Source organism: Xenopus tropicalis, chromosome 7 (genome assembly GCF_000004195.4).
Source record: "Xenopus tropicalis strain Nigerian chromosome 7, UCB_Xtro_10.0, whole genome shotgun sequence".
NCBI classification, from domain to species: Eukaryota; Metazoa; Chordata; class Amphibia; order Anura; family Pipidae; genus Xenopus; species Xenopus tropicalis.
This window is the reverse complement of record NC_030683.2, coordinates 125,666,340-125,692,100: the sequence shown is the minus strand read 5'-3', so window position 1 is coordinate 125,692,100 and position 25,761 is coordinate 125,666,340. Positions and strand designations below refer to the sequence as shown.

General features: G+C 38.1%; 1 protein-coding gene across 1 annotated transcript in view; it reads left to right on the top strand.

The window, feature by feature from the left end:
- The window catches only part of LOC101732788 (salivary glue protein Sgs-3), a 141,726-nt gene that overhangs the window by 12,611 nt on the left and 103,354 nt on the right, over nt 1–25,761 (top strand). The window contains exons 6-16 of the mRNA XM_031906574.1: nt 433–597; nt 1,766–1,801; nt 3,896–3,928; nt 5,075–5,110; nt 5,775–5,834; nt 7,090–7,140; nt 9,420–9,482; nt 10,236–10,295; nt 11,841–11,897; nt 12,780–12,839; nt 13,957–14,013. Of these exons, the coding sequence (XP_031762434.1) occupies nt 433–597; nt 1,766–1,801; nt 3,896–3,928; nt 5,075–5,110; nt 5,775–5,834; nt 7,090–7,140; nt 9,420–9,482; nt 10,236–10,295; nt 11,841–11,897; nt 12,780–12,839; nt 13,957–14,013 (678 nt within the window). The remainder of the gene's footprint in view (nt 1–432; nt 598–1,765; nt 1,802–3,895; nt 3,929–5,074; nt 5,111–5,774; nt 5,835–7,089; nt 7,141–9,419; nt 9,483–10,235; nt 10,296–11,840; nt 11,898–12,779; nt 12,840–13,956; nt 14,014–25,761) is intronic.

Below are 25,761 nucleotides of genomic sequence, written 5' to 3'. Positions count from 1 at the left end.
TTTGGCTGCTGGGGTCAGTGACCCCCATTTGAAAGCTGGGAAGAGTTAGAAGAAGAAGGCAAATAATTTGAAAACTATGAAAAATAAATAATGAAGACTAATTGAAAAGTTGCTAAGGACATGCCATTCTATAACATACTAAAAGATTAAACTTAAATCTGATGAAGATGAACAATATAGAATAGAAATATTGAATATAAATATAGAATATTATTACACATGTGGCAACCCCCCCCCCCTCCCCCACGTTCCCGTGCTAGGAATCATAATCATTGGTGCATTTGGCTGTAGCCTCCAACCTACAGACCTTGTTCTTAAAGTGATAGTGGGCAATTAATAGCATTTGTTACCTGAGTCGATGTCTGGGGTGAGGGAAAATGGATACATTCCCTGGGGGACAGCACTGAATTTCTTTTTCCATTATTTCACCAGTATTTTGCCCCCCTGGTGCCGAATGGACAGCCTGCGTGGGGTGTGGGGCTACATGTGAGACCCTCTATATGAGCTGTACCGGGGAATGTCATGAGGGGTGTAGGTGTACCGGCCCAGGATATGTCTTATATCAAGGTTCCTGTATCCCGTCCAGTAACTGCCCAGGTATGGCTCCATTTGTCCATATTTCCTATACTGACCTTGGTATCTAAACTCATTATTTCCATCTTTCCCATGTCTCTTCCCTATATCTTCCTGCCCCTTCTACCCACCGTCTCTTCTTTCTTCCACCTTTCCCTCATTCTTCTTCCCAGTGTTCCCTTCTCTCCTTCTCTTGCTCTTGTGTTTCTTTCTCTTTAAATCTGCTCCCTTTCCCCCCTCCCTTCATTTGTCTGTTTTATATATTGTACCACTTTGTAATGACAATATTCTATGTGATACGGTGATCTGCCTTTCCTTGTCTTTTTAAAGTTTCCTCTACTGTTACTTTTTGCTACATGCGCCACCTAGTGGCAAAATGAATAATAAATACTATTTGGGGTTAATATAAGAAATGGTTAAAACTCTTAGTAAGTAAAAAAAAGAAAGTGAAAGTGTCACTTTACCAAAAAAAAACAAAAAACCTTTTGAGACACACATGCTATTTTATTGTCAGTGTATAGCTTATGCATCCTTTTCTATCTATCTATTTAATACACTAAGAGGTATATTTATCATGCTGTGTTAGAAGTGGAGTAAAACATTACCAGTGATGTTGCTCATAGCAGCCAATCAGATGTTCGGCTTTGGTTTCTAACTGTTAAAATCTATATTGCCGATTGGTTGCCCGGGGAACATCACCAGTAATGCTTCCCTCCACTTTTTACACAGCATGATAAATATACCCATAAGGGGTATATTTATCATGCAGTGTAAAAAGTGGAGTAAAGCATTACCAGTGATGTTACCCAGAGCAACCAATCAGCAAGTAGATTTCAACAGTTAGAAAATCAAATCAAAGCATCTGATTGGCTGCTATAAACAACATCCCCGGTGATGTTTTACTCCACTTTTTACACAGCACAATAAATATACCCCTTTCTGTATAATATAGGGATCTTAAAGATCCCCAAGACATTCTATAGCATTCAAAAGCTTGTTTGTTCCTTATATAGGGTTCTCCAGATATTGGGATAGAGGGGTATTCCAACAAGCTGCTGCCCACTGGCCTATAATAAACTCAATAAGTTCATTTTATACCAAGAGATATATTTTTTTGAACGGAGTAACTGAGGAGACAGAGTTAGGTTTGCATGTAAAAGTATAGGAATAAAGGTGTTTTCTTTCTCATCAGAGACGTGGCAGCCTTCATCAGAGGCCCCTTCAACAGGTAATATTTCTTCTTGTTTTGCACATTTGTATCTCTTCCTTTCTATTTACTTGTAGTGATGAGCAATTTTTTGTCGCCAGGCATGGATTCGCAGCCAATTTACGTATTTCGCCATTGGCGAAATGTTTCGAGAAACTGCTGTGAAAATTCGCTGCAAAAAAATCCACTGCGTGGAAAAAATTTAATTGTGCATCAAATTGGGCGCAGTTGCATCAAAAAAGGGCACGACTGCATCAAAATTGGGCATGAGCGCGTCAAAAAAGGGACACGTAAAAAAAGGGCACGATCGCATCAAAATTGGATGCAGTTGCGTCAAAAAAGGTTGCGGGTGCGTAAAAAAAGGGCACGGTTGCGTCAAAAAAGGTCACGGTCGCGCCAAAAAAGCGCGGGCGACAAAAAACCTGTGGCCTTTTTTGACCAAAAAAGATATAGGCGACAAAAAAGATGCAGGCGACCAAAAAAAAAATGTGCAACAAATGCGTTTTTTTGCCGTTTTTCACAAATTTTCTTGCGGTTTCGCCAATTTTCTGGTGAAACGGGACAGATTCGCTCATCACTATTCACTTGCCCTTTCTGATTTGTGGTGTACCCTGATTACGGAAATGCTGTGCAGCACAGGGGGTCAATAGTAAAAGTGGTACACCCAGGACTCTAATCCTTCTGATTCTGCTCGGTGGAGCCTCAGACTGCTCATTAGCTAACCTGATCCTATCTCTTACTCCTGGAGTCAGCTATTACAGAACATTCCTCACACAATCTTTACCTACCTGCACCCACCTTCCAGGAAGGTGGAATTCAAAGAAAGAGGCCAAACACATGTTGGCTTATCCTTTTATAGGATCAAAAAATTACATCTACTGCCAGTTACTTAACTGTCAGAAAAATACTTTCTTTAACCCAGTAAATATTGTATCTCCCCCCAGACCCATCCATTTTAAAGAACCAATTGATCACATCTTCACATCTTGTCTTTTTGAAGGACAAACTGTTGAATGTGATTTTTGTTCTATAACTTACATTTTAATAATTTGTCATTAGTCACCCTGTATGTTTATTGCAAAACCTCCATAAAATGTTTAAAAACAAAAGTTGGGACACACAGGGACAAGAAAAAACTGTAAAAGATCCTAGAGAGGCTGGGTCTCACAAAATTAAAAATGGGGAGGAGTTAACCTACACAGGGTGGGGCTAGGAATTGAACCCTTCCTCCACTTAAAATTGCAATGAATAGTGATGAGCAAATTTTTTCCCAAGAAATGGATTTGCGGTGAATTTTGGCATTTCACCATTGGCGAGTTGTTTCACGAAACTTCTGCGAAATTTTGTTGCGAAAATAAGCGCGATTGCAGAAAAAAAAGTGGTGGCAAAATAGGCGTCGCAGCATAACAAATAGGCGCGGCAAAAAAATATGGTGCAACAAAAAAAGACGCATGCGACAAAAAAATCAAATGCATTTCGCAGATTTTTCACTGTTTTGCAAATTTTCCTGTCGTTTCGCGAACTTTGCGACGAAGCCAAAACCGGGCAGATTCACTCATCGCTAGCAATGAATAGTGATGAGCGAATCAGTGAGCGTCTTTTTTTTGTCACCCGCGCTTTTTGTATGCGACCGCACCCTTTTTTGTCGTGACCGCGCCCAATTTGACGTGACCGTGCCCAATTTGACTCAAGACAGAATTTTTGGACGTGCAACAAATTTTTTACGCTGCAAATTTTCACAGGAGTTCCGCAAAACAATGGCGAAATGCCGAAATTCACTGCGAATCCATGCCTGCCGAAAAAATTCGCTCATCACTAGCAATGAATTTAGGAATTTTATCATCTACAGTAGTGATAAGCGAAATTTTTCTCCAAGCATGGATTCATGGCGAATTTCTGTGTTTTGCCCCTGGCAGAAATTTGCCACAGAGAAAAATTTTTTTGAAACACTTCAATATTTGTAATTTAACATAGGGTTAAAATGATTAACACATGATCCCATTCTCTGTTTTACAGTGTCCCAACTTTTTGTTTTTTTTTAAATTATACTTTGACCAATTGGTGGCAGATTTTATACATTTTTATAAATTATTATTTATTTTTTTTAATCCGCAGAAGCCATAACCATCCCAGAAACCCCTCAGTCAGGTGTGTATTTGTCACTGCTGCTTTGACCTTTACCCAGCTGAGATCTTTGTACAGTCATAATTAGTGATGAGTGAATCAGTCCAATTTCGCTGAAAAATGCACAAATCTTTTAAAAGATTCGGGAAATGGCGAAATGTGCGTCAAAATTTTCTTTTTTTTATGCAAGTCTTTTTCGCCATTTTGGCGTAGCAAAATGGGATAGATTCGCTCATCAAAACAAAATTATCGCGCGCAGTAATGTTTTTTGATGCCTGTGATCATTTTTGCTGTTAATTTTTGCGCCTGTTTTGTGGATAATCCCACCAAAGCCAAAATGCGGAAATTCACCGCTAATCCATAGTGATGAGCAAATTTTTTCGCCAGGCATGGATTCGCAGCAAATTTCCACATTTCATCATTGATGAATTGTTTAGTGAAACTTCTGTGAAAATTCGCAGCGGGAAAATTTGTTGTGCGTAAAAAAATTTTTGTGCATCAAATTGGGTGTGGTTGCGTCAAAAAAAGGCACGGGCAACAAAAAAAATAGAAGCAGGCGACAAAAAAGATGCGGGCACAAAAAAAATCACGTTTCGCAGATTTTTTGACGTTTCTAAGATTTTCTTGCCGTTCTGCGAATTTTATGGCTAAGCGAAACGGGACAGATTTGATCATTACTACTAATCCACGCCTGGCGAAAAAATTTTGCCCATCACTAGTCATAATGCGCACTGTTAATTATGCGTATTTACATTTTTAATAACAAATACAATTGTGCTTTGAATATTTACTCTGTCCCCTAGTTACAAAGAAAGCTTTTTTTAACCATGTCATATACACCCGCGTTTCACCAATTTTTCACTTTTTCACAAATTTTTCCGGAGTTTTGCAAATTTTACGACAGTGAAATTCTGCAGTTCGCCATAGGCGAATTGTTTTGTGAAACTTCTGCAAAATTTGCGTTTGTGTCAAAACAGGTGCGATTGCGTCAAAGAAGTCACACGCGTCCAAAAAGCCGCACAGCACCCATGTTTTGCACATTTTTCACCATTTTGCTAATTTTTCCAGAGTTTTGATTACTGATGAGCGAATCTGCGACAATTCTTTTGACAGACAGAGTTAGGTTTGCATGTAAAAGTATAGGAATAAAGATCTTTTCTTTCTCATCAGAAATGTGGCAGCCTTCATCAGAGGCCCCTACAACAGGTAATATTTCTTCTTGTTTTGCACATTTTTATCTCTACCTTGCCCTTTCTGATTTGTGGTATAACCCGATTACGGAAATGCTGTGCAGCACAGGGGGTCAAAAGTGGATTGATCCAACTCAGAATAATCCAACTCCAAGTGTCATGTCCTTCAAGTGGATCCTACGCAACCTACAGTAGTGCTCAAGTCTGTACTGTTCAATCCCCTACCCTATGGATGGTACACCCAGGACTCTAATCCTTCTAATTCTGCTTGGTGGAGCCTCAGACTGCTCACTAGCTAACCTGATGCTATTACAGAACAGACACCAACCTTCCAGGAAGGTGAAATGTAAAGAAAGAGGCCAAACACACGTTGGCTTCCCCTTTTGTAGAATAGAACAATGACATCTACTGCCAGTTAGTTTACTGTCAGAAAAATACTTTCTTTAACCCAATAAATATTGTATGTTTCACCCCCCCCCACCTTGGACTTATCCATTATAAAGAACCAATTGATCATGACAAGTCTAGAGCATTTATTGGGTATATGAGCCCCTTAAATGTCAACAAGAATAAGAATTCCTCAAGATTTTGGCAGTAGGGAGAATGCTACTAAAATACTGACAGCTACGTACTGGGGAAAACTAGATTTTCATGAAAAAAATCCACTTTTTATATTACAGAGGTTCCAGTATTCCTGAACACAAGTGCAATAATGGGTACAGAAGAAGTAACTACACCAGGTACTATATATTTATGTAAAAAACAAACATACAATGATACGGTAATGATACGCTAATATGGACAATACCACGGTAACATGTAGAATTAACGTTCAAGTGACTCTGTGATTGGTGAGTTCATCATTATGAACCTTTGAATAAGAGAACAAGAGCTATGGTTACACATTCCTACTATGTTCTAGTGTTTTCAAAAAGTTAGGATGATGTGTAAATTGTAAACAATCTAATTTCTAAATCTTTCAATAATGGCCAATGGGAGGATGAAGAATTTCTTTTGGGCAAAACTAAATAAATGGCACCAATATTTTTGATACTCGTAATAATTATTTTAGAAATGTGGTCATGCTATTGAAAAGCTAGTAACTAGGAACTTGGGGAAACAAAACAAGAGTAGGCAAGGCAAGGTGACATACAGATGGAGCCAAGTTCTTTAACCACATTGTCGCGTTATGTCTCTTCCAGTTATTACAGGGGGGGGGAATTCCCCACCAGGTGGCACATGGTCTATGGTGTTTTCTATTGTGTTTTGTTGGCAAGTCTTTGCACTTTAGCACCATCTAGAGCAGTGATCCCCAACCAGTTGCTCCCCAACCCCTTGGATGTGGCTCTCAATGCCCCCAAACCAGGTAGTTATTTTTGAATTCCTGACTTGGGGGCAAGTTTTGGTTGAATAAAAATAAGATTTCCTACCAAATAAAGCCCCTGTAAGCTGATAGGGTGCATAGAGGCTGCCTAATAGCCAATCACAGCCCTTATTTGGCTCCTCCATGAACTTTTATGGTGCTTGTGTTGCTCCCCAAGACTTTTTACATTTGACTGTGGCTCACGAAAGGTTGGGGTCCCCTGAGGTAGAGGCAGTATTTAATGCTCGAAAAATGGTGTCTGGACATGGTGAGACAAAATGGGAAGACTTGCTGGCTGCATCTGTACATCCTCTATAATTAAACCAAAACAAATTTAGGTTGACTTAAGTAAATCTTCTAATATCTCTAAGATACTGTCTATCCTTATCTATTGTAGCAATTTGAATGGTGAATTCACTTTTACTAACCGAAATCCATGAATCTTTGAATGAGTAGATTTGATTGTACTGATTCATGAACCTAAACCCAAGCTAGATATTGGCACTAAATTAATCCCAAGGATGTTATATAACTATCTTTACCCCTCATACTGTACATAGCCATGAAAGAGAATGCAGAGAATGGTTGTTTATACTGAACAAACAAACTTGTTTTTTATTATTTTAATTCAGAACCGAACTCACCAGTGCCGACAACAGCTCCATGGCAGGAAACCTCACCAGGTAAATAAAGGGGGAAATCATTTGACACCGATATCTGTAACACAGAGATGCGCCAGTGTTTTGCCTTGGAGATTCTCTGACATGATTTGCTGATTATACAGCATTTCCTCTGTACAACTGGGCTATTGCATTCAGTTAAATTAGCCCTGGTCCAGCAACCCATAGCGACCAATCAGAATATACGTTGTACACAGCACACTGGCCACCCTTAGTGCCAAAAATGTTATTGTAACAATTTTTTAACCCTTATACCTTGCCATGAAAGAGAATGTGTGTTTATACTAGGGATGCACCTAACCCACTTTTTTGGGTTCGGCCGAATCCCGAACCGAATCTGAATCCTAATTAGCATATGCTGATTAGGATCGAAAGTGAAACATTTTTTCACTTCCCATTTAACCCTTTACGAATTCTAATTAGCAAATGCAAATGTGTGCTAATTAGGATTAGGATTCGGTCCTGGCCGAAACCCGGGATTCAGTGCATCCCTAGTTTATACTGAAATCAATCCTGACTTTTATTTTATTATTTAATCATTTTTATTATTTTTTTATTATTTAATCATTTTTATTATTATTATTATTATTATTATTATTATTATTATTATTATTATTATTATTAATAATAATAATAATAATAATAATAATAATAATAATAATAATAATAATAATAATAATAATAATAATATTATTTCAATACCAAGGAAGTTATAACTATTTTTACCCCCATACATTGCCATGAAGGAGAATAGAGAGAATGGGTGTTTATGCTGAAATTAATCCTGACAATTATTTTTTTTATTATTTACAAAAAATATTTACAATTTTTTTTATCATTTAATAATTTTATTATTATTTCTGTTTTTTTATTATTATTTTTTTTAATATTTCAATACCAAGGATGTTATAACTATCTTTACCCCCATACATAGCCATGAAGGAGAATGGAGAGAATGGGTGTTTATGCTGAAATTAATCCTGACAATTATTTTTTTATTAGTTACATTTTTTTCTATTGTTTAATCATTTTTATTATTATTTCTGTTTTTTTATTATTATTTTTTTTAATATTTCAATACCAAGGATGTTATAACTATCTTTACCCCCATACATAGCCATGAAGGAGAATGGAGAGAATGGGTGTTTATGCTGAAATTAATCCTGACAATTATTTTTTTATTAGTTAAATTTTTTTCTATTGTTTAATCATTTTTATTATTATTTTTGTTTTTTGATTATTTTTTTTAATATTTCAATACCAAGGATGTTATAACTATCTTTACCCCATACATTGCCATGAAGGAGAATAGAGAGAATGGGTGTTTATGCTGAAATTAATCCTGACAATTATTTTTTTTATTATTTACAAAAAACATTTACAATTTTTTTTATCATTTAATAATTTTTATTATTATTTCTGTTTTTTTTATTATTTTATTTAATATTTTAATACCAAGGATGTTATAACTATCTTTACCCCCATACATTGCCATGAAGGAGAATAGAGAGAATGGGTGTTTATGCTGAAATTAATCCTGACAATTATTTTTTTTATTATTTACAAAAAATATTTACAATTGTTTTTTATAATTTAATAATTTTTATTATTTTTGTTTTTTTTTATTATTATTTTTTTAATATTTCAATACCAAGGATGTTATAACTATCTTTACCCCCATACATAGCCATGAAGGAGAATGGAGAGAATTGGTGTTTATGCTGAAATCAATCCTGACAATAATTTTTTTATCATTTAATCATTTTTATTATTATTTTTGTTTTTTGATTATTATTTTTTTTAATATTTCAATACCAAGGATGTTATAACTATCTTTCCCCCCTACATAGCCATGAAGGAGAATGGAGAGAATTGGTGTTTATGCTGAAATTAATCCTGACAATTATTTTTTCATCATTTAATCATTTTTATTATTATTTTTGTTTTTTGATTATTATTTTTTTTAATATTTCAATACCAAGGATGTTATAACTATCTTTACCCCCATACATAGCCATGAAGGAGAATGGAGAGAATTGGTGTTTATGCTGAAATTAATCCTGACAATTATTTACAAAAAATATTTACAATTTTTTTTTTTACATTTAATAATTTTTATTATTTTTGTTTTCTTGATTATTATTTTTTTTATTATTTCAATACCAAGGATGTTATAACTATCTTTACCCCCCATACATATCCATGAAAGAGAATGCAGAGCATGGGTCTTATTCTGAAATGAATCCTGACAAACAAACTTGTTTTTTATTATTTCAATTCAGAACCAAACTCACCAGTGCTGACAACAGCTCCAGGGCAGGAAGCCTCACCAAATTATATACCAGGTAAATAAAGGGGAAATCATTTTACACCGATACCTGTAACACAGGATGCACCAGTGTTTCGCCTTCTTGGTAATGCTCTGACATGATTTGCTGATTATACAGCGTCTCCTCTGTACCAATAGCCAGAATAGCACTCAATAGTAAGAAATCCAAGTCCGGCTTGGGACTCCTCCAGTTACATGGGAGTAGGAGAAACAATAGGTTAGCTGAAAGCAGTTCTAATGTGTAGCGCTAGCTCCTTCTGAAAGCTCAAACTCAGGCACACTTTACTGCTGCGCTGCAAGTTGGAGCGGTATTCCCCCCCTCACCCCCAGCAGCCGATCAGCAGAACAATGGGAAGGGAGCAAGATAGCAGCTCCCAGTAGGTATCAGAATAGCACTCAATAGTAAAAAATCCAAGTCCAGCTTGGGACTCCTCCAGTTACATGGGAGTAGGAGAAACAATAGGTTAGCTGAAAGCAGTTCTAATGTGTAGCGCTGGCTGAAAGCTCAGACTCAGGCACACTTTACTGCTGTGCTGCAAGTTGGAGTGATATCCCCCCTCACCCCCAGCAGCCGATCAGCAGAACAATGGGAAGGGAGCAAGATAGCAGCTCCCAGTAGGTATCAGAATAGCACTCAATAGTAAGAAATCCAAGTCCAGCTTGGGACTCCTCCAGTTACATGGGAGTAGGAGAAACAATAGGTTACTTTACTTCACTAACCAGCACAAAACAGTAACTGAAAATGATAATTTCCTGTTTTATTAAACAGCAACATCTGCAACAACTTGGACTTCTCCAACAGGACCATGGTCCCCAGGTTCCCCTTCTAGTAAGTGCATAATATCCCACTTATACAACTGCTCTTATATACAATATATTCCCTATAACTGGCTCCGCTATTCATGAGTCCTTTTCTTTTTTTTTTTTTTTTTTTTTCAATTCTTTATTTTCCAATTTTGTATACGGGAAAGGGTACAGAAGGAAAAGGGGAGGGTATGGGGAGGGGAACAATGTTATAGTACATCTTTTTCGTTTCTAACAATTGAGTTTTTAGCAATAGCATTCAACAAGTCATATCTACGTTTTCATTTATACAGTAAGAGTTCTATATGCAATTTTCTGTAAAGTCAGGAGCTAATCTGAATGACCGAGATTAACCATTATAAGGAATCTAAAAAATTTAACCACGGTGTCCAAATTTTCCAGTAGTGTGCACTTTTATTATGTATCATACATGTTATTTCCTCCATTTGTCTAATGTCATTTGTGTTATTTAGCCATTCGGTAAAGGTGGGTGCCTCTGTGGATTTCCACTTTCTTGGGATTAGGGTCATGAGTCCTTTTCTTAATTATTTTACCTCTGAATTGGTCACAATGAGCCCCTGAAGTTCAGGGTTTATGAACCAGGAAATCACTAAATCCAAAACATATCTAAAGCCAAAGGAATGGTTCACCTTCAGGTTAAGTATGTTATAGAATGGCCTATTCTTAGCAACTTTTCAATTGGTCTTAGTTTTTTATTTTTAATAGTTTTTGAATTATTTGCCTTCTTCTTCTGACTCTTTCCAGCTTTCAAATGGGGGTCACTGACCCCGGCAGCCAAAAAACTATTGCTCCTTGAGGCTCCAGTTTTATTGTTATTGTTACTTTTTATTACTTATCTTTCTATGTAGGCCCTTCTCTATTCATATTCCCACCTCTCTTTCAAACAACTGCCTGGTTGCTAGGTGAAATTGGACCATAGCAACCAGATAGCTGCTGAAATTCCAAACTGGAGAGCTGCTTTACAAAAACCTAAATAATTAAGAAACCGCAAGTAATAAATAAAATGAAGACCAGTTGCAAATTGTCTCAGAATAGCACTCTCTACATCATAATTAAAGTTAATTTATGAGTGAACTACCCCTTTAACGAGGGATAACATCTATAGTTTCCAGGTAAAAGAGTACCTATCCTATTATGTTTAGGTAATGAGTAATCATATACTGATATTTAAAACCAAATATCCATTAAAGTATCTGTAACCCATTCCCACCCATTATATATCATTGTATGTCTGTTCCATGTGGTGCAAGTGTTGTACCTGCTATATAAACTATAGATCATATATAAAAAAGAGCTTAAACGTATCCCCCCAAGTCCATATTTAATTTATAGAAGGTTATAGATATAAAAATAGTATGAAAGTTGTTGATTCATTTTCAAGATGAGTAGGGTGTTAGAGCTCAGTGCTGAATTCTAATGGAATGGAGTTTGAACGCTCAAAGTAGTCACATTCTGAAAAAGGAGCACATGTATCTGCATTGATAAATGCGTGAACTGTAACCAACACATAACAGAAATCGAAAATAATCATTTCATGATTAATTAACAGCATCTCCGCCACCTTGGACTTCACCAACTTGGACTTCACCCACAAGTTCCCCTCCTTGTAAGTACAACTTAATATAGATTACCCATTATCCCACTGATAAAACTGCCCATTTATACAATAGCCAAATATTCCCTATATCTAGTTCCGCTAGTTATAAGTTCTTTTTAAATTTATTTTACCTAAGAACTGGTCACAATGAGCCCCTGTAGTTCAGGGTTTTGAGCCTCATTGAAACCAAATCCAAAATATCTCCAAAAAAAGACCATGGAGACCATCTATCATTCCCCAATCAATAAATACCCCATTATGTTTAGGTAACCAGTAACTATATAGTGATATATCTATTATCTATTAAAGTATCTGTAACCCATTCCCACCCATTATTTATCATTGTACATCTATTCCAAGTGGTGCAAGTGCTGTATGAGCTGCCAGTGGTTGAGTGACAATGAGCGACTGTTGTCTTGTGTTTTTGTGATACCTTTGGCTGGTGTGTTGAAGTTAGCAATTCAGAAAAAAAAGTCAACCATTTTCCATTCAAAAAAAGAAGAAACGTACAGGTCAGAAGAAGATGAAGAATGCGCCGTCTACAATGATACGTTTCATTCAGTTTGGTATTTGCACCCTTAGTTATGTGGCCAAAGAGGAAAACTATAGATAATATAAAAACAAGAGCATAAACTCACCCCTATTATCACCATAGAAAGTTATACATAGAAAAATTTCAAGAATTTGCAAAAACTCAAAAAACTCAAATCTTTGGTATTTATTCTGGGCAAAAACTCAAAAAAACTAGTATTTTTGGTATTCATTCTATGCAAAAGTCCGGCTTGGGACTCCTCCAGTTACATGGGAGTAGGAGAAACAATAGGTTACTTTACTTCACTAACCAGCACAAAACAGTAACTGAAAATGATAATTTCCTGTTTTATTAAACAGCAACATCTGCAACAACTTGGACTTCTCCAACAGGACCATGGTCCCCAGGTTCCCCTTCTAGTAAGTGCATATTATCCCACTTATACAACTGCTCTTATATACAATATTTTCCCTATAACTGGCTCCGCTATTCATGAGTCCTTTTCTTAATTATTTTACCTCTGAATTGGTCACAATGAGCCCCTGAAGTTCAGGGTTTATGAACCAGGAAATCACTAAATCCAAAACATATCTAAAGCCAAAGGAATGGTTCACCTTCAGGTTAAGTATGTTATAGAATGGCCTATTCTTAGCAACTTTTCAATTGGTCTTAGTTTTTTATTTTTAATAGTTTTTGAATTATTTGCCTTCTTCTTCTGACTCTTTCCAGCTTTCAAATGGGGGGTCACTGACCCCGGCAGCCAAAAAACTATTGCTCCTTGAGGCTCCAGTTTTATTGTTATTGTTACTTTTTATTACTTATCTTTCTATGTAGGCCCTTCTCTATTCATATTCCCACCTCTCTTTCAAACAACTGCCTGGTTGCTAGGTGAAATTGGACCATAGCAACCAGATAGCTGCTGAAATTCCAAACTGGAGAGCTGCTTTACAAAAACCTAAATAATTAAAAAACCGCAAGTAATAAATAAAATGAAGACCAGTTGCAAATTGTCTCAGAATAGCACTCTCTACATCATAATTAAAGTTAATTTATGAGTGAACTACCCCTTTAACGAGGGATAACATCTATAGTTTCCAGGTAAAAGAGTACCTATCCTATTATGTTTAGGTAATGAGTAACCATATACTGATATTTAAAACCAAATATCCATTAAAGTATCTGTAACCCATTCCCACCCATTATATATCATTGTATGTCTGTTCCATGTGGTGCAAGTGTTGTACCTGCTATATAAACTATAGATAATATATAAAAAAAGAGCTTAAACTTATCCCCCCAAGTCCATATTTAATTTATAGAAGGTTATAGATATAAAAATAGTATGAAAGTTGTTGATTCATTTTCAAGATGAGTAGGGTGTTAGAGCTCAGTGCTGAATTCTAATGGAATGGAGTTTGAACGCTCAAAGTAGTCACATTCTGAAAAAGGAGCACATGTATCTGCATTGATAAATGCGTGAACTGTAACCAACACATAACAGAAATCGAAAATAATCATTTCATGATTAATTAACAGCATCTCCGCCACCTTGGACTTCACCAACTTGGACTTCGCCCACAAGTTCCCCTCCTTGTAAGTACAACTTAATATAGATTACCCATTATCCCACTGATAAAACTGCCCATTTATACAATAGCCAAATATTCCCTATATCTAGTTCCGCTAGTTATAAGTTCTTTTTAAATTTATTTTACCTAAGAACTGGTCACAATGAGCCCCTGTAGTTCAGGGTTTTGAGCCTCATTGAAACCAAATCCAAAATATCTCCAAAAAAAGACCATGGAGACCATCTATCATTCCCCAATCAATAAATACCCCATTATGTTTAGGTAACCAGTAACTATATAGTGATACAGTATATCTATTATCTATTAAAGTATCTGTAACCCATTCCCACCCATTATTTATCATTGTACATCTATTCCAAGTGGTGCAAGTGCTGTATGAGCTGCCAGTGGTTGAGTGACAATGAGCGACTGTTGTCTTGTGTTTTTGTGATACCTTTGGCTGGTGTGTTGAAGTTAGCAATTCAGAAAAAAAAGTCAACCATTTTCCATTCAAAAAAAAAGAAGAAACGTACAGATCAGAAGAAGATGAAGAATGCGCCGTCTACAATGATACGTTTCATTCAGTTTGGTATTTGCACCCTTAGTTACGTGGCCAAAGAGGAAAACTATAGATAATATAAAAACAAGAGCATAAACTCACCCCTATTATCACCATAGAAAGTTATACATAGAAAAATATCAAGAATTTTGTCAAAAAAACAAATATTTTAGAAAAGTGCGGTCGACTGTCTCGTCGATAGAATTAACTAAACCACAGCCTATGGGTTTGGGGGGAGTGAACCAAAAGGGACATTACTGTTCCTGCACAATCTAAATCAGTCCTTTCCATGGGAATTGGAAAGATTCTCAAGAGATTTAATCACCTAGTGGGGGGTAATTTTCATGATTCAAAAAAAACTTGAGTTATGGTTCAAAAACTCAAATTTTTGGTATTTATTATAGGCAAAAACTCAAAAAACTCGAAAAACTAGAATTTTTGTTATTTATTCTAAGCAAAAACATGAAAAACTAGAATTTTTGGTATTTATTCTATGCAAAAACTTAAAAATCTAGATTTTTTGGTATTTATTCTGTGCAAAAACTCGAATTTTGGTATTTATTCTGGGCAAAAACTTGGAAAAACTAGAATTTTTGGTCTTTTCTATGCAAAAACTTGAAAAACTAGAATTTTTGGTATTTATTATATGCAAAAACTCAAAAAAACTCGAATCTTTGGTATTTATTCTGGGCAAAAACTCAAAAAAAACCTAGTATTTTTGGTATTCATTCTATGCAAAAACTTAAAAAACTAGAAATTTTGGTCTTTATTCTAGGCAAAAACTCAAAAAACTAGAATTATTGGTATTTATTCTGTGCAAAAACCCGAAAAACTAGAATTTGCGGTATTTATTCTATGCAAAAACTCAAAAAACTAGAATTTGTGGTATTTATTTTAGGCAAAAACTCAAAAAACTAGAATTTGTGGTATTTATTCTAGGCAAAAACTCGGAAAAACTAGAATTTTTGGTATTTATTCTAGGCAAATACTCGAAAAACTCGAATTTTTGGTATTTATTCTATGGAAAAACTTGAAAAAGTCAAATTTTTTGTATTTATTTTATGCAAAAACTCGAATTTTTGGTATTTATTCTAGGCAATTGGAAAAAAACTCTTGAATTCACAAAATGATAAATAAGCCCACTAATGTTACATTTTCGCAGAAGGTGCAAAGTGGGGGGCCAGGGTGCACCCCACCTTGCCTTTAGAAAATGACCCTTCAGAAGTCCCACCACCCTATTCTAAGCATCGTTTCTCACACGTCGTACCGTCCGGAACAGTTAATTAGGTTGGGGGAACTTTAATTATTGCAAAGCCTCTAAAAACTCTTGTCGTGCTTTAAAATGTTTATTTTCATGAAATTTAATAATATATAAAAACAAGCAGTTCAAGTTGTGAAAATGTGAAATGTTTTTGTGCAATTGGGTTCTCTGCAATAGTCCTATAGAGGTAAGTGTGAGGATAGAAGGGTCACCATTGGGTCTTCAGCCCAAGGAGGAAAGAGGGGCCAGCCCAGGAGTGCCCATTAATCAAAGGGTAAGTATATCTATATGGCACCATTTAGCACAACTCCAATGTTATTCAGTCACCAGAATGTCACTTCTTGGTTTGGAGTTGGTGTATGTATTATCTACATGTGCTCCTCAGAGGTAAGTCCCCTGTTAGCCTTCGGCATTGTCCAAGCAATGGACACGGGGAAGAGCTCCCCTACAATTTTTTTCAACAGACTGAGGAAGGACCTTGTCGTGGTTCTGTTGCTCACAATTTGTGGATTACACTGCAGCCAGGGACACACATTGATACTGCTGGAATATCCAGTCATAATTCGCTCATCTCTAATAAGGATATTAGAAGTCACCTTGGAGTTTCATGACCTGTATAAAAGAACTTGTCCTTCTGCCTCGTCCCTTTATATGGCCATGGAACTCCTGAGTGACTTACGTATAATATCCTTATATTTTATAATAGGGGGTACATTATTTACTATACAATTGATGAAGATTTATGCCACTGAACGTGTAGCCCATAAGGGCTGGAACTCCTTCTGTTTTTTTCACTGTGAACAAACGTCATTGGAAAACAAAATTCCAACTTTCTTGAATGTTGACATCTGTCGCATCTCAATGGGATTTGGGTGGCAAGATTTTATTTTTAAAGATTTCCATTTGATCAATGTTAGGGGTTTGTTTTCAAACCAAAAATGACTATTTTCCCTGTGATTTTTTTGGGGGAAAAATGCCGTTACTTACTCCATGATGTTTAAAAGAATGTTCCAGAACTAAGAGTGAAATGCAGTGGGATCCACAAGTTGTGCTAACGCTTCCTATAACCTAACCTTCCTTTTCCTATACAAGGAAAAGCCTAAAAAAAGGCAAAGAAAAGCCTCTGTGAATTTTTTTGAATTTTTGAAGCAGTTTCACAAAAAATTGGCCAATGGTGAAATGCGAAATTTTACCACAAATTCATGCCTGGCGAAAAAAAAATCGCTCATTACTACACAGTAATACTAACACTAAAACTATTTGTTAATGCTCATGACACAAAGAACCAATAGAAAGTGGGGATACAATATCTGAGAGAAACACCGAACCTATAGGGGCTGATTTACTAAAATTCATTTTTTTCTGTCATACAGACTCGACATGGAATAAGCTCAAATTAAACTCTATCACTGTTGTATTTCTAAAAGTTCACAATAATGCTGTTATTGGTCGGACACAAATTTTGAAAATTGAAAATCGTGAAAATAATTTGAAAAATTCAAGTCTAAACAGACGTTTACTAACAGGCTGGTGGCTGGTTGAATCAACTTGCTTTCATTTCAACTAAAAAGGGATAAGTATTCTTTACTAACTTTATCAAAACCATTGTGTTTTTTTACTGTTGGGTTTTATTTATTTTTTTCATAAGTAATTGTTGTTTTTGGAGCTAATTTACAAAGTTTGTGGGATCCATAGGCTTACAGCAGGTTACATTCCCTTGTAATTACCCTCAGCTTGAGGAGGGTGGGGTTTGATTAGTTCACCTTTACAGACTGCATAAATAGAACCACAGGCACTCTAGTGGAGCTTGCTCTGGTGATAGGTGCTCTGTAAGTGATTGCTCTTTAAGTGGGGGCTCTGTAAGTGGAGTTATAAACTCAGGGAGTTAAACACTAAGGGAGTTAAAAACAAGGTAAAACAAGGTATTTATTACAAGTCCTTACACCTATTTTTGTTTAACTGTTCTTGTAACTGGGAGAATGAGTGGTAGCAACATTGAAGGTATGACACAGTGCACAGCCTGCCACATGTATGCAGTTGTGGAGCAACAGTTCCAAAGTGCATACCTCTGTTGTGGATGTGAGCGAATTGCCACTTTAGAGGCTCGCGTTAGAGTCCTAGAGGAACATGTCGCAACACTGCGTTCAATCAACAATCTTGAGAGGGGTCTCTTGTTAACTGAACAAGAACTAGTGGGGTCAGATAGTAGGGGGGGAGGGGAGCAGCAAAAGGATGATAGGGCAGTAAGCTGGGTGACAGTTAGAAAATCTAGTGTGGGGAAAAGGAAAAGGGAGGCTGCTCCAGGGTTTGCGCATCCCAACAGATTTGCCAGATTGTGTGAAGAAGATGGGAGTGTGAACTCTGGATTGGCGGTTCTAGGTGAGGCTGATCTCTCTAACAGCCGGGAGACCAGTTTCACTAGTAGTGATGGGGAGGAGAGCAGAGCTAGGCCTAAACAGATGGTGGTTATCGGGGATTCGATCATTAGGAAAGTGGACAGGGTAATCTGTCAAGCGGATCGCTTCAACCGGACAGTTTGCTGTCTTCCTGGTGCCAGGGTTCGGCATGTGGTTGATCGGGTTGACACATTATTGGGAGGGGCTGGGCATGACCCGGCTGTCTTGGTACATATCGGTACCAACGACAAAATGAACGGTAGGTGGGGGACTTTAAAGAGTGAGTTCAGGGATCTAGGCTCTAAGATTAGGCAAAGGTCCTCCAATGTCATTTTTTCGGAAATTTTGCCGGTGCCGCGTGCAAGTTTAGGGAGACAGCGGGAGCTTAGGGAGCTAAATGCGTGGCTAAAGTCTTGGTGTAGGAAGGAAGGGTTTGGGTTCCTAGAGCACTGGGCTGACTTTTCCTTGGGGTACAATCTATACAGCCCTGACGGATTGCACCTCAATGGAAGGGGGTCTGCTGTGCTAGGGGAGAGAATGGTTAAGAGGTTGGAGGAGTGTTTAAACTAGACAAGGGGGGGGTGGGTGAGCTAGAATTCCATGGGAAAATTAGTGTAGACGGGGTAGGGGGATTAGCAAAGGGTTGTGGGGGAGGAGTGAGGGGGGCATATAGTTTATCAGATAAGGAGCTTCCGTTACAAGGAAAGCAGTCTCATAATTGCCTTAGCTCTAATTCTCCCTTAGCTAATGTAAACATCAGAGGGAGAAGTAATAATCTCCGCTGCATGCTGGCTAATGCGCGTAGCTTGTCGGGTAAATTAGGGGAGCTGCAAGCTATTGCATGTATTGAAAATTATGATTTAATAGGTATCACTGAGACCTGGTGGGATGATAAATGTGACTGGGCTGTGAATTTAAATGGTTATACACTTTTTAGGAGGGACAGAGAGATTAAAAAGGGTGGAGGGGTTTGTCTTTACGTAAAGTCAGACTTAAAGCCATGTAATAAAGACATTACCAATGAAAACGTCGAATCTCTTTGGGTAGAAATTTCAGTAGGGCTGAAGGTCACAAGGAAAATGATCATTGGTGTATGTTATAAACCACCCCGTATAGATGAGGGGGATGAGGCCCAGCTATTGTTGCAAATGGAGGAGGCTTCAAAACTGGGTCAAGTTGTTGTTATGGGGGACTTTAATTATCCGGACATTGACTGGAGTAATGGGGTGGCTAAGTCAGAAAAAGCTAGCAGGTTTGTAAATATGCTAAATGACAACTTTTTATTTCAGGCAGTTCAAGAACCCACTAGGAATGACGCTATTTTGGACCTGGTGATTTCTAATAATAATGAACTTATCTCTAACATTTGTGTGGGTGAGCATTTGGGGAACAGTGATCATAACATGGTCTCCTTTGAGATAATGCTGCAGAGACAGCGCTATAAGGGAGTAACTAAAACACTCAATTTTAGACGTGCAGACTTTGCCAGTATAAGGGCATCTCTGCAATGTGTCAACTGGGAAAGGCTTTTCATGGGGTTAGACACAGAAGGAAAATGGAACATCTTTAAAACATTGCTTTGTAGGTATACACAACAGTATATCCCCCTTGTAAGCAAGGAGAGGCATCGCAAAGCAAAACCTTTATGGCTGAATAAAAGTGTTATTGTCGAGGTTGGTAAGAAAAAACGTGCTTTTAGGGCATTCAAGTTAGCTGGGACAGCGGAAACTTTCATCAGGTACAAGGAAGCAAATAAAGCATGCAAAAAAGCTATCAGGCAAGCTAAAATAGAGATGGAAAGGGATATTGCAGCTAGGAGTAAAAAGAATCCAAAATTATTTTTTAATTATGTGAATAGTAAAAAAATGAAGCAAGAAGGGGTGGGAACTTTATTATCACGGGGGGGTACGTTGGTTGATGAAAACGGGGAAAAAGCTGAAATTTTGAACTCTTATTTTTCATCTGTCTATACATCTGAGGAGCCAGATAATGAAGGCTTCCCTTGTAATATGCCCAGTTCTAGTAATTTAGCTACTGACGCATGGGTCACTCGGGAGGAAATTCAAAAGAGACTTGAACATGTAAAGGTAAACAAAGGTCCAGGGCCGGATGGGATTCATCCCAGGGTATTAAATGAGCTGAGCGCTGTGATTGCCAAACCTCTTCACTTAATTTTTCAGGATTCATTGAGGTCTGGCATGGTGCCGAGAGACTGGCGGATTGCTAATGTGGTGCCGTTATTTAAAAAGGGATCCCGTTCTCAGCCTGAAAACTATAGGCCTGTTAGTCTGACATCAGTAGTAGGAAAACTTTTGGAAGGGGTAATAAGGGATAGGGTACTTGAATACATTGCAGTTCACAATACTATTAGTTTGTGCCAGCATGGTTTTATGCGTAACAGATCTTGCCAGACTAATTTAGTTGCCTTTTATGAGGAGGTGAGTAGGAACCTTGATGCTGGAATGGCAGTTGATGTCATCTACTTGGACTTTGCTAAAGCGTTTGATACAGTACCTCACAGAAGGTTAATGATCAAATTAAGGAATATTGGCCTAGAACATAATATTTGTAATTGGATAGAGAACTGGCTGAAGGATAGAGTACAAAGAGTGGTGGTAAATGGAACATTTTCTAATTGGACCAGTGTGGTTAGTGGAGTACCGCAGGGGTCAGTCCTTGGTCCTTTGCTGTTTAACTTGTTTATTAATGACCTGGAGGTGGGCATAGACAGTACTGTTTCTATTTTTGCTGATGACACTAAATTGTGCAAAACTATAAGTTCCATGCAGGATGCTGCCGCTTTGCAGAGCGATTTGACAAAATTAGATAACTGGGCAGCAAACTGGAAAATGAGGTTCAATGTTGATAAGTGCAAAGTTATGCACTTTGGTAGAAATAATATAAACGCAAACTATCTACTGAATGGTAGTGTGTTGGGGGTATCCTTAATGGAGAAGGATCTAGGGGTTTTTGTTGATAACAAGTTGTCTAATTCCAGGCAGTGTCATTCTGTGGCTACTACAGCAAATAAAGTGCTGTCTTGTATAAAAAAGGGCATTGACTCAAGGGATGAGAACATAATTTTGCCCCTTTATAGGTCCCTGGTAAGGCCTCACCTTGAGTATGCAGTGCAGTTTTGGGCTCCAGTCCTTAAGAGGGATATTAATGAGCTGGAGAGAGTGCAGAGACGTGCAACTAAACTGGTTAAGGGGATGGAAGATTTAAACTATGAGGTGAGACTGTCGAGGTTGGGGTTGTTTTCTCTGGAAAAGAGGCGCTTGCGAGGGGACATGATTACTCTGTACAAGTACATTAGAGGGGATTATAGGCAGTTGGGGGATGTTCTTTTTTCCCATAAAAACAATCAACGCACCAGAGGTCACCCCTTTAGATTAGAGGAAAGGAGTTTCCATTTGAAGCAGCGTAGGTGGTTTTTCACGGTGAGGGCAGTGAGGTTATGGAATGCCCTTCCTAGTGATGTGGTAATGGCAGATTCTGTTAATGCCTTTAAGAGGGGCCTGGATGAGTTCTTGATCAATCAGAATATCCAAGGCTATTGTGATACTAATATCTACAGTTAGTACTAGTGGTTGTATTTATAGTTTATGTATGTGTGTGTATAGATTGGTAGGTGTGGGTTAGGTGTGCTGGGTTTACTTGGATGGGTTGAACTTGATGGACACAGGTCTTTTTTCAACCCTATGTAACTATGTAACTATGTAACTATGTTTGTACGTTTATTTTTCCCAAAAGTGCAGTCGTCTAGACGTTGGTTGGTTGGTAATTGTTGGTTATTAGACCTGGAACTTACTCAGCCCCAGTCATATTTGTAAAAATGATTGGAACAATGGGATATGTAGTGATGGGCGAAATGTTTTGCCAGGCATGGATTCGTGGCGAATTTCCACGTTTCGCCATTGGTGGATATTTTCGCGAAACGGATGAAAAAATTTGCCACGCATCCAAAAATTTACACCCACATCAAAAGAATTTACAACATTGTTGCCGTTTCGTGAATTTTCCAGCGAAGTGAAACGGGACAGATTTGCTCATCAATAGTGATATGTGATTTTTTCCCCCATGAATTAACTTGATCTTGTCTTTCTCAATGGAGTTTTTCCATAAATAAATAAATGAAAAAAAAAAGTTTCATGGCAATTTTTTTTTAAACTTGAATTTGAAAATTTGCCCTTTTAGATCTGACTTCTAATGATGAGCAGATACCTAGTTGAGGACCCATTAAGCACCTTAGATATGTCCTCCACTTGATCCTACAGATCTTTCCAGGGTCGGACTGGGGGGTGCAGGGCCCCACCAGAGCTTCTGCCTCTGGGGACCCTGCACCCCCCCAATGGCCCCTGCAACTTTCACTCCCCCCTCCCCATGAGAGCCCCCCAACACCCTCTGACCCCCTCCCCCATGAGGAGCCAAAGATATGCAAAATTCCTCTCCATAGTTAATAAATGGGAGGCGCTATATGGCTGTTCCTCTTTAGACTTCACAGGTTACCAGGCAAGGATGCTGCTAGGAAGTCTGGGAGAAGAAGGTCCCGGTAAAGAACTATGCCCTTTGGGAACCAAAACCAGGACACATTAAAGGTGCCAGTCAGGATGGCTTAGAAAGAGCTGCCTTTTGTTCCAACAAGGGTTGACAGACTGGAGCTAACCCTCCCAGAACCCTTAAGGAATGCCTACTTTTATACTCCCTGAGATGCTTCCACTTAAGGGAATCCGGACCACTACTAGCCTTACTATTCCCATCTCCTACATAGTACCTCTGCCTACTTATATTATTTATCCCTTAGCTGCAAGTCCCTACATTTTCATAATAATCATTGATAATTATTGGTACTAAGTGAGTCCTCCATTTATGTTAAATAAATATCTATTTCATGGGTAAAAACTACCGGTGTCCTCATTTCTTAATTCCATTCCTCTTAACTGTGCTGCTTGAATGAGTGGTGAAATAATCTATAGATTACAACTACCATCTAATCAATGATTCCCTTTTAATAGACCCAATTCTAGTACTATTGGATGCATGGGTCACTCAAGAGGAAACTTGAAAGAGTAAACAAAGGCCCAGGACCGAATGGGATTCATCCCAGGGTATTAAACAAGCTTAGCTCTGTGATTGCCAAACCTCTTCACTTCATTTTTCTGGCATGGTGCAGAGAGACTGGCAAATTGCTAATGTGGTGCTGTTATTCAAAAAGGGATCCCGTTCTCAGCCGGGAAACTATAGGCCTGTTAGTCTGACATCGGCAGTAGGAAAGCTTTTGGAAGGGATAGGATACTTGACATTGTAAATCACACTACTCAGCATGGTTTTATAGGACAAGGAAAGCCCACACAACATGAAGTCTTATATGAAAGACCTAACTACATCACCTTCTGAAATGCTCTTGACTTTTCTGAAATCTTATCAATTTTCATACTAGCATCCTTGCCAATATAGTGCTGACTAGCCCCATTACAGTTTCCCATTAGGGTGAAGACACAGAGAGCTACTAGTAGCAGCTACTAAAACAGACAATGCTGATCATTTACTGATAATTGTCTCTACATGTGTTTTAGCAGAGGCAATTCTCAGTATTGTCTATGGCAGGGGATTTTCTGGTGCTTAGTAACTGTGACAAGTAGCTGCTACTAGTAGCCCAGTGTGTCTTCACCCTAATGTTTGTGTCTGAGACTCAGACCAAGACAGTGATTCTGGGCATTGGAATGTGTCAGGTAACTGGACTATGTGCATGGCACAGTGGGTAGAGCAGGTATTCCCTGTCAACATCACTAGTGACCTCCCAAATGCCCACCATTAAGAACACTTCAGATGAGTGTTCCATTGCCCACACAGGCTTTCTCCATGGGGAAATTACAGGTTGGCAAGCTACTGAGGTAGTTTAGTCCAGCAGCGATTGGAGATAAGTTTCTTTGGCTGCCTTCTTCCATTGGTTGCCTTAAATTAGAGTCCACAAGAGAGTTTCATTTGAGGTTCAGAAGGGAAAGGATATTGGTGTATGTGCACAAACATCACTTCCACCATGTAGAAGGAAGAAACACGGCAGTGCCAAATACAGAACCAGCACAGGTCCATTATGGCAGAGTCATTTTTTTATAGATTCATGGGAGAAGGGGCTTATTCTTCCCCTTTACAGAGCGCTGGTAAGGCCCCATCTAGAATATGCTGTTCAGTTCTGGTCTCCAGTGCTCAAACGGGACATGATTGGGTTAGAGAGGGTCCAGAGAAGGGCAACTAAGCTGGTAAAGGGTATGGGAAGTCTCAGTTATGAAGAAAGACTGGCCCAGTTGGGTCTGTTTACACTGGGGAAGAGGCGCTTAAGGGGTGACATGATAACTATGTATAAATATATAAGGGGATCATATAATAACCTCTCTAATGCTTTATTTACCAGTAGGTCCTTCCAACGGGCATGAGGGCACCCACTCCGTTTAGAAGAAGGGAGGTTCCGCATAAATATTCAGAAAGGGTTTGTTACAGTGAGAGCTGTGAAGGTGTGGGATTCCACCCCTGAATCAGTGGTACTGGCAGATACATTAGATAAAAGGGGGCTGGATGGGAATGGTGTTGTGACTCCCTCTATATGAAAAAATCCAGTAGCCCACTGGTAAATTGCAGTGGTGCAAGAGTGTGTTTATTTAGTCCATACACACATATACACAGGGCAACATTTCAGCCCCCCCCCACCCTTTATCAAGCCCGTGGCTCCCTCCAGTAAGGAGACTGCTGCATTGGTGATGAAGTCATTTTATACAATGTTTACACAACATTCTCTGTGTTACTGGAATTAGAGTTGGTGTGGGAGCAGGGGAGAGAGGCGCGTGGCTTTATTCTGGAAGAAAATCCCATTCAGGTAGGAATAGAAAGATACCTGTATGTTATATTGGGGCTCATTGTGTAACTGAGAGGCATGTATTGTGGTACAGTGTTATCACGGGATTGGGATTAGTACATTTGTACAGGTTTCGGATCCTTTATCCGGAAACCCATTATCCAGAAAGTTCCGAATTATGGAAAGCCCGTCTCCCATAGACTCCATTTTAATCAAATAATACAGAATTTTAAAACTGATTTCCTTTATCTCTGTAATAATAAAACAGTACCTGTACTTGATCCCAACTAAGATATAATTACCCCTTATTGGGGGCAGAACAGTCCTATTGGGTTTATTTCATGGTTAAATGATTCCCTTTTCTCTGTAATAATAAAACAGTACCTGTACTTGATCCCAACTAAGATATAATTACCCCTTATTGGGGGCAGAACAGTCCTATTGGGTTTATTTCATGGTTAAATGATTCCCTTTTCTCTGTAATAATAAAACAGTACCTGTACTTGATCCCAACTAAGATATAATTACCCCTTATTGGGGGCAGAACAGCCCTATTGGGTTTATTTCATGGTTAAATGATTCCCTTTTCTCTGTAATAATAAAACAGTACCTGTACTTGATCCCAACTAAGATATAATTACCCCTTATTGGGGGCAGAACAGCCCTATTGGGTTTATTTCATGGTTAAATGATTCCCTTTTCTCTGT